Source organism: Orbicella franksi, chromosome 7, assembly GCF_964199315.1.
Source record: "Orbicella franksi chromosome 7, jaOrbFran1.1, whole genome shotgun sequence".
Taxonomy (NCBI): domain Eukaryota; kingdom Metazoa; phylum Cnidaria; class Anthozoa; order Scleractinia; family Merulinidae; genus Orbicella; species Orbicella franksi.
Window position 1 is genome coordinate 12,551,753 of NC_138151.1, and position 8,625 is coordinate 12,560,377.

The 8,625-nt window shown below is 38.4% G+C and overlaps 1 protein-coding gene across 1 annotated transcript in view; it reads right to left on the reverse strand.

Annotated features, from left to right (window-relative positions):
• LOC145491949 (retinoschisin-like) overlaps positions 1-7,954 on the reverse strand; it is a 12,506-nt gene extending 4,552 nt beyond the window's left edge. The window contains exons 1-5 of the mRNA XM_081471251.1: positions 6,826-7,954; positions 5,047-5,375; positions 3,564-3,708; positions 2,298-2,443; positions 235-406 (exon numbers count right to left, since the gene is read on the reverse strand). Coding sequence (XP_081327377.1) covers positions 235-406; positions 2,298-2,443; positions 3,564-3,708; positions 5,047-5,375; positions 6,826-6,970 — 937 coding nt within the window. The 5' untranslated portion in view covers positions 6,971-7,954. The remainder of the gene's footprint in view (positions 1-234; positions 407-2,297; positions 2,444-3,563; positions 3,709-5,046; positions 5,376-6,825) is intronic.
• Between the last annotated feature and the right edge of the window lie 671 nt (positions 7,955-8,625).

Sequence of the window (8,625 nt, forward strand, 5' to 3'; positions counted from 1 at the left end):
ATTTTGATTATCAAAATGTAAATTCTCTTTGCTCTCGCCATCATTACGTCAACAGCTCGTATTAGTTCTGTGTTTCTATCGAGTTATAGAAACACGATTTTTAACCAATCAGCGGGCGTATTTTCATAGGGTTGTTTTCTAAAGGTAAATGTGGCACTGGCTATATAACAGTCACAGTACATATGGCTTTTTTTTTTTTATTGAAACACTAATTGTTATGGCTGGTAGCCCTACCCACTGGTCCTGCTGGACCATCCTTTCCGTCTTGTCCATCATCGCCAAAAACTTGGGTGCTAGACGGTTGTGTCAAAGTTGGAGCTGATAGGTCTAGCTGACTCTCTGCCGCAGAGAAAACTCTGCGGCTGAACACTGTTAGTTTTTTAATGCCACGCATTTGGATGTTGCCCTGTGTAACAATACCAGACAAATTGAGAAAGTTGTAGAATAAATAGACTTACTGCTTCTGAGAAATGAGTATAATATTTCAAACACAGCTTCGCATACAAGAGCAACAACAACAAGTGGCTTTATTTGCGGTACCATAAATACATACAGTGTTGCAAAAGCTTTTGTAAACTAAAACTAATTAGTAATGATTTTCGTGGACATATAATAAGGTTATGATATAGCGATCAAATTACATCAGTTTGATCAAAGCAAAATTAAATGAATTAAGGTAATTGAATATTAATATGATGATTTGTAGAAGTCATATTTTCGCCGATGACTTGTAACGAAGATGATTGTTTAAAAGTCGGAACGATATGTTCTATTTTTCTATAAAATTCATCTTTTAAATTAGAGTATTTATTGGAGTATATAAGAAAATGAGATTCGTCTTCAATTTGATTAGATTCACGAGTACAAATAGGGCATAGTCTGGAATTTGATCATATCTACCAGTTTCAATTCTTAGTTTATGATTGCCTGTCCTAAATTTCGCTAGGTCTTTTCTTTCGCTTAGCAACGAACAATGCTTTTGAATGATCTCACCGCATAGCTCGGAGAATGTTGCGCTTTTTAACCGCGCGGCCATGGGCCGAGCGCGGTTCTTGTTCTACCCGTGGTTTATTTTTATTTTTGTCGGAGACCAGACGCAGACCTCGACTCGGCCAACGTTGAATTACGCAATCTGTAATGTTTACTCGCCAAACCTTGTTTCTTCAGGGTCAACAAAAATCTCAGATTACAAAGTCACGCCGAACTCACACTTTGTAAAAAAATCTCTTCAAAACCCTGACTTCGAAGTGATGTATCACTTTAGCGTTAATAGCTACCTCATATCGGCAGTAGTAAAATCTATTACTTAACAATCCAGCTTCATCATAGTAAAATTTCAACGAAATCGAACAAAAGCAGAACTAAATACCATTAGATTTTTTTTTGTAACCTCGCTTCATTGCTTGAGTCGACAATGGAAGCGACGGTCGCCCATAGCCACCGAAATACAACATAACATGAACCTACGTTTCGGTCAAAAAAATCCAGGATTATTGCCTGAGAGCTGAAAATTGAAGAGGAACATCTTTTTCGAACTTTTCTCAGGTTATTTAGATGAAAAAATGACCTCGGCGGGCTCCAAAAGAGAACGAAACAAAAAACAGAACGAGACAGTGAGAAGAGCCGATAATTTATTCACCACGTGGCCTTCGTTACGTTCAAGTTAAAAAAAAACCTTACTTCTGGATAATTTCAGCCTTACAAGCCAGCAACTGGTCCCAAATTACTTTCTGTATCCTTACAAATGTCCTGACTTCCATCTCCGAAAGATTTGGCCGCAATTTTTTAGCAAATAAACATTTCGCCGACAGCAATCACCATTACGGTGACTTGCATGCTAATTCGCTAACTTTACAAAACCCTCCCGAGGGGGGGATATGACGAAAAGAGCTGAAAAATGATGGCCGGAAATAGAGTAATTTTCTCAGCTTCCGGTGTGCCAAATTTGCTGGAAATAGGTTCAAAACCGATAGTTTTTTTTTTTTCGTTTTTTTTTCTTCGGGTCACTCATGCTACCAAAACAGTAAATTTTAAAAGTGCGGTTGTAAGATCTTAAAGATCTTCTTGTTGATTGTCTATCGATGTAAGATATTTCAGTAACAGTAAAACGAGGCATTTGCACGGAATTGCATCATTTGTCAGGCTTTGTAAATCTCGAAAGGATAAATTTGTTACCTCGGAGGCTGAGAAAAAAAATGAAATACTTCTCCATATGTTCCTTCAAACAGTGAAAACGACAATGATGTTAGTAAATTTTGCTTTGCGTTTGGAATAGCTCAAGAACGTTAGTTATATACCTTGACGTAGACTGTATCTGCGAGAACTTCAAGCTCGATATAGTTGGGCCGCTCCTGTTCATCTTGGAAGTTTACACTGCGCTTTGTTCTAAGATTCTCTTCTATGAAGTCCATGTGAGCAACCCGGCCCACCACTCGGTAACGTTCTGTTGGCAAATTACATAACATGGCGAATTAGTGATTAGTCATGTGGAGGCGAAAAATATCTCTGCATTTCGGAAAGTAACAACAGCAACAGAAAACAGAAGCTTTAGAGAGCAGCATATGTCTGTCTGTCCTCGCTCAGTGCTAATCGAAGAACTACTCTTTCTAATCTGGAGGACTTCCAAAAGCTAGGTACACTTTTTGGGTTTGAAGTTTCATACATGTTGTTGAATAATTTATGTTCAAAGTGAAGTTTTGACCACGTGTGAGCTAATGTTCAAACCTATTTATGTATTCTTGTATGCCATGTCGCCTACGTTAAGACTATTGCTTTATTTAGAATATACACAACCAGCAATTTCTATCGTGAAGAGGCAATATATTTATAATTACAATAAACTATGGAAAAAAAATGAAATGTTAGAATTCAATACAACATAATTTTGAAGGAAGTAAAGTAGGTAAATAACTTTATTAAAGTGTCAGGCTAAAATAGCAGTATTAAAACCATTAAATGGGGACACTTTAACATAAAAGATTGATATAACAAGATCTAATATTATGTTTAAAAAGCTAATCAAAGATAAGGTTGAAGTTAGTTCCAAATTTAAAATATCCAGGGTTAAGTTTATTCAAAACCTTGTTCGTCTATATAAGTGTATAATAGAGTGCTGGAACCTGTCGAAAAATACTCCAATGAGTGTCTGTTGCAAATACATGAGAGATTTCCGGTCCGTACTGCGCAGTCTCAGCACTCTAACGTTTTTATACAAGTCTCACTCGATGGAATGCGAATCGATGTTACTCGTTACGAGCCGCATACCTATCTTTGAGGCCTTTCAAACTCTTTTTCCAGCAGCTTCAATGATTTTTACAGTTGGGAAGTTGTTTTATCAAGTGACAAAGAACGAAGCACGAAGCCTCGCATCCATAATGGAAGTTGACATGAAACTTTGAATTTACTTCATTTAAGTGGTTGCGAAATGTTTACATTTTGTGATGTCTTACATGTACATGAAGCGAAATAAAAAACGTAAACAAACTCTCGTGAGTGCGCAGTACGGCCTGAAAATCATCTTTAAGGCAGTTGTGAACTAAACCAAACTTGAGATTATTTCTTACCTGATAGAACGCAACCGTAAAACTCAGCTCTCATGGAGATATGGTCATTCCAAGTCTTCGGTATTATTTTCACATATCGAGCTGTAATTGGCTGCAAAAGGCTGTGGGTTACTTTGCCATTCTGATCAATATTTCCAGTAAAAATCTGCGATGCACAGACATTTCGTGAGATAACTTGTTTTAATTATAGACAAGTTTGTTGAGGAGGGAGGGTGCTTAACGGCAACGGTTTCATTTTTTTCTTTTTGTTTGTTGTTTGCTTGTTTTATTGATTTAATAGGCGCCTACTAATTCAATGAGCGGCCCCTTCCGAAAAGCATGGAAAGAGTGAATCGTGTGGTCCACTCGATCTCTCATCAAAACATAACATTCACCATCTTCACTTAGAATAATTATACAAAACAGTGGTGTGGTGGTGACGAAGAGATCCCCAGTTCCCGATATTTCCTGAGTTACGCATCTTTTGTTTTTCATGAAATTGCTCTATCGCATTCTGATGTTTATGCCAAAAAACAGAAAAACAAAAACAAAAACAAAAACAAAAACAAAACAAAATAAAACAAATAAGCGCCCTAAAAAGCGCAGGCAATCCTCAACCCTCACTTTTGTGGCTCCATAGTCTCACACCTCAGTGTTCTAATTGCTCTCACTGTTGAGTTTCAGTGCTTCAACTCCAGTTACCACCGATAGTTAGCGCTTTAATAGTGTTTTATTAACTGCCAGAAGGCATTTGACCTCGATGTAGGCCCGAGGTACGATGCTGCATGACTTAAAAGTCATGGGACGAAAATTGGAGCTAATTAATGAGTAGAAACGCTGCATCTCATCCCGTCTCAACGGGATGTTACCCTAAAGGTACCATAAGGAACGTGCCCTTAAAAAGTAGAGCCCTGCAAGATATATTTTCATTTTTCATTGATGAAGCCTAAAACTAATGGTCTAGTTTCGCTAAACATAACGATAAAAGTGCATTGAATCTAATAAAGAAGTGTTAGAATAAGTTACAAGCAATAGTTTTGGTTTGAAAATTGAAAAAAAGTCTGATCAAACGTACGCTTTTCAAGTTCTGTCATCGCGTCCTCGAAAAATCGCTAAGTACTCATTAACATTTGCTCTCCTGTCAACTTTTCATTTAATATATTATGTTTTATACGACCAAAGACAACTCATTCGTGATTTTTGCCCTGTTTTGACCAAAAGTCCAGACAAATTGCCGTGATCGCATGCAACCACATCAAACATGTTCATTTGATACTCCCGAATTTTTAGCTGTGACAAAACTTGTGCTGTGAGGAACCGAACTCCCTTTAACTAAAAACGGTACGATGAAATGCCCGATTTTTCTCGTTTGTGACCCATTTCAGAAAAGGTTTAATTGCAGTGGCCTTCAAGGAGTTACGTCATGGGTTGTGCATTTTGAAAAGTTCAGCCCAAATTTTTAAAGTTCTTCGTCTGTAATCTGTGTCAATCTACTTTGTGTTACCTTATCTTGACCGTTCTCTTGATATGTCTGAAAAACCGGTTCCTTTTCGGTACTGAAGGAAAGAGTGTAGCTTTTGACCCATTGCTTATAGTCTTGCCTTCCTTGGGTGACAAACTTTGTGATCTTAACATCTCGTCCAAAATCCACTTGAAGCCATTGGTTAAGATCATTCGTCTTCGCTGACCAGGCGCCCATTTTCCTTCCATCAGCAACACGGTTTAGCCTGGCATTTTCTGGACCATGATTTTCACTGTATTGTGAATATGCTGTTATCTGTTGGTTTTTTACAGCACCACTTTCCATGCCCAATGCCTCTTCTCCGGTGCACTCTAGTTTTAAATACAAATTTCGAGTTAAAAGTTAACAAGAAGCCTAAACAGTAGGGTTTACGTTATCGTGATACGTTTTAATTATAACCCGGCCGCTATGATGCTTAGGGGAGAACAACAACAACAACAACAACAACAATAACAATAACAATAACAACAACAACAACAACAGTAGGGGACTTAGGATTTGAGTGCGAGTGCGACTTGTCAATTCTACTTTGCAGGCTTCACATCATCAAATCACGTACCCATCTATACCATGAGCTACTCTCTCTACCTAAAGCCAACATGAAGAGCGACGGCTCTGGAAACGTCACTGGTTTGAAATTCTAAAATCTTACTCGTACTCAATCTGGTACTCGTGGTCCAATCTAAAGTTCCCTAACAACAACAACAACAACAACAACAACGACTACAACGACTACAACGACAACAACAACATCGAGGCTGATTGATGAATAAATAATTTTTTCACTAAGTGAGAATTTTGACCTCTAGCTCGAAATTGCCCTATTATACCATGCAGGAGTGTGTAACGATCACTTCATATGGGGGTGGTTCTAAATCTTAGTTGTGGTCCCGAATTGAACATCTCGAGGTGTTACAAATAAAAAACTGGCCCGTTTTCAAACAGGTTAAATTTTTAACAAATTTTCGGTTTTATTTGCAATATTTGTTTCTAGAATGATATTGTCCCGAAATGGACAGCAGTGCTATCACGTAAATACCATGGCACTTGAATGAGGTGATTTATTCTTCTTTTATGTAATCGTTACAGTCTCTGAGCGCTTTCCATTCGACCAAAAATTTTGGTTTGGATTTCTGGAAATTTCTCGTGGCAAATGGAAACAGCATTTTTCAGAATTGTGGGAAAAGATTCAAAAAAACCTCACGAGGTAAACCCAATTTTCCACTATTTCTCAAATTAACCGGAATAACGCATTTTGGTACGGCTCGGTATTGGACTGGAACTAGCTCGAAACTGAGGACAACGCGGGGAGTTATTAATGGCACTAATAGACCCTTTGCAGGATCCGGTCATATGGTACGGAATTAATTATGCTGGGACGCAAGTTACGCAGTGGGACTTCCAAAACAAAGGAACTCGTACCAGTCCAGCCCGACTTTCCTTTGTTTTAGAAGTCCCACTGCGTAACTTGCGTCCCAGCATAATTAATTCCGTACCATGTGACCGGATCCGGCAAAGGGTCTATTAATCTCTTTGTAATGATTTTCCTCCGAATGAGCCTCCATTGCAAGCTAGTCCAATACCGAGAATACGAAAATGTCCCATTTCTTTTACAATTGATTTTTCTCCAGGAGTTTCTTTTGATATTCATTCGAATGGTTCGCACTTCTGAAATCAACAATTTTTGAAATTTCTGGAACCTTTCTGTGGACCTTCCTTTATGATGGAAAGCGCCCTCCTACAGCACCTTTGGAGAATTACCTGCCCCATATCGAACAACCGAAGGCGTTTCGAACCACTTCATGGCACGGATAGGGATGTTCTTGTTGTACGAAGGGTCTGTATCTGTCCAAGTCTCACAATTGTCTAGAAGAAAAACAAAGATCTGTGTTATGGATTGGGGCATGATATATTGAAGTGATTTTGGAGGGAAATTTTCCGCCGTAGCGAGTTTGCGAAGCCAATGTTTCAGGGCAGACCCTTCTCTCTGACGGAGGGATAACACTCAAAACATCAGCTTCACTAACTGGCCACGGCGGATAACGTCAAGATGATAAATAGGTTGTTGCTACATTTGCTCGCCGACACCGAGTCCAAAACTCTAACTAGCTTGAACTAGCCCTCTAACAAGGGCATCTAATTAGCTTGCTATATTTTTGCCCTTTTCCATTTCTCCTCTTACTTGTCTACTTTATATTTATCTTTGTAATTTTAGAATGGAATAAAAAAAAAAAAAAAAAAAAGTCTCTTCCCAAACTAATACCCTTGTTTAAGTACTGAAGTGATTTTCCTTCTTTCTCTTCGTAGCAAACCCTCAGTTTTTAACCGTGGATGTGACGCATTTAAAATCAAGCCTTTTTGTAATCTGAAACATGATCGTGTGAGATGAACAGTCTCATCAACAACAGGCTAGGCACTGGTAAGCTTATGTCAATTCGCAATTTTGCTTGTCAGATCAGTGGGACCGAAATATTAGTCCTTAAACCTCCGGGAAATTTTTTGTTTTATGTTATGTCATATAATTAGCCTGAAATAACGTCTTCACGGCTAAACCACAAATTCCGGTGGGGGGAGACACTTCCATATGAAATGGTAGGGGATGCTCGTCAGAAAATTTAAATTAAATCTTTTAAGCAGTGCAGAACATTTTTGACGAAATTCTTGGTATTTATAAATGCATTTACTATGAAATCGAACATATTCGGTGGCGATAAGAGTGAGCACTTGCTGTTTCGTCCATGCATTCTTTGAAGAATTTTAATGATGCACAGTAGCCTTTTGTTTCCCTCGTGAAGTTTGACAAAATAATAGACAGAGGATTAAATTGACTTTCAGTGCACAATACTACACAGATAATAGTGTCCATTGCCGGTAGATTTTGTTTTTTAAGGTGGCCCAAATCCATCAGTTTTTTACGTTAGTCTTACTTTTGAGAGGCGCCGTTTTTGGCATGAAAGATCACTCAAGCCATTTCAACCAGCATCGTGATGTGATCTGTGCCATACAGATCCTGACTTTTATACACATCCCGACATTTCTTTCAACGTATCGCTGAACATAGATATTCTGTTTAACACCTGAAAGATAACTACAAGCCGCATGCAACTAATTTGAAAGGCCAGTTTGCAGTTGTAGCGAAATGTTGCAGATAGCTGGGCTGTTTGAAGTTTTTAACCCGAGAGATGCTGATCACCAGGAACAGGAGACGAACGCTCAAAATGCAGGGACTGCATTGTCAGATTCTGTTCGCGCCAATCTCCTCACATAACAATCAAGAAATAAATAATGAGTTCTATCATGCACTGACATGGAGTCGTCGAAACGTTGTTCAGTTGTACTATCGCTGATTTTTATTCTCGGGGCGTTAGTAACGTTTGATAAATCAGCATAGTTTTGACAATAAGTGACCATAATTTTGAAAAACCACGACAGATGTTCCCTTACCCCATCAAACAAGTGTCAGACCTCTCATATTTTGCTTTAGAAGTCCAATGTCAATCATGGCTAGATTGTAGAATACCAAGCAATTCATTTACATCTCATTGAATTTGAATGGTTGCT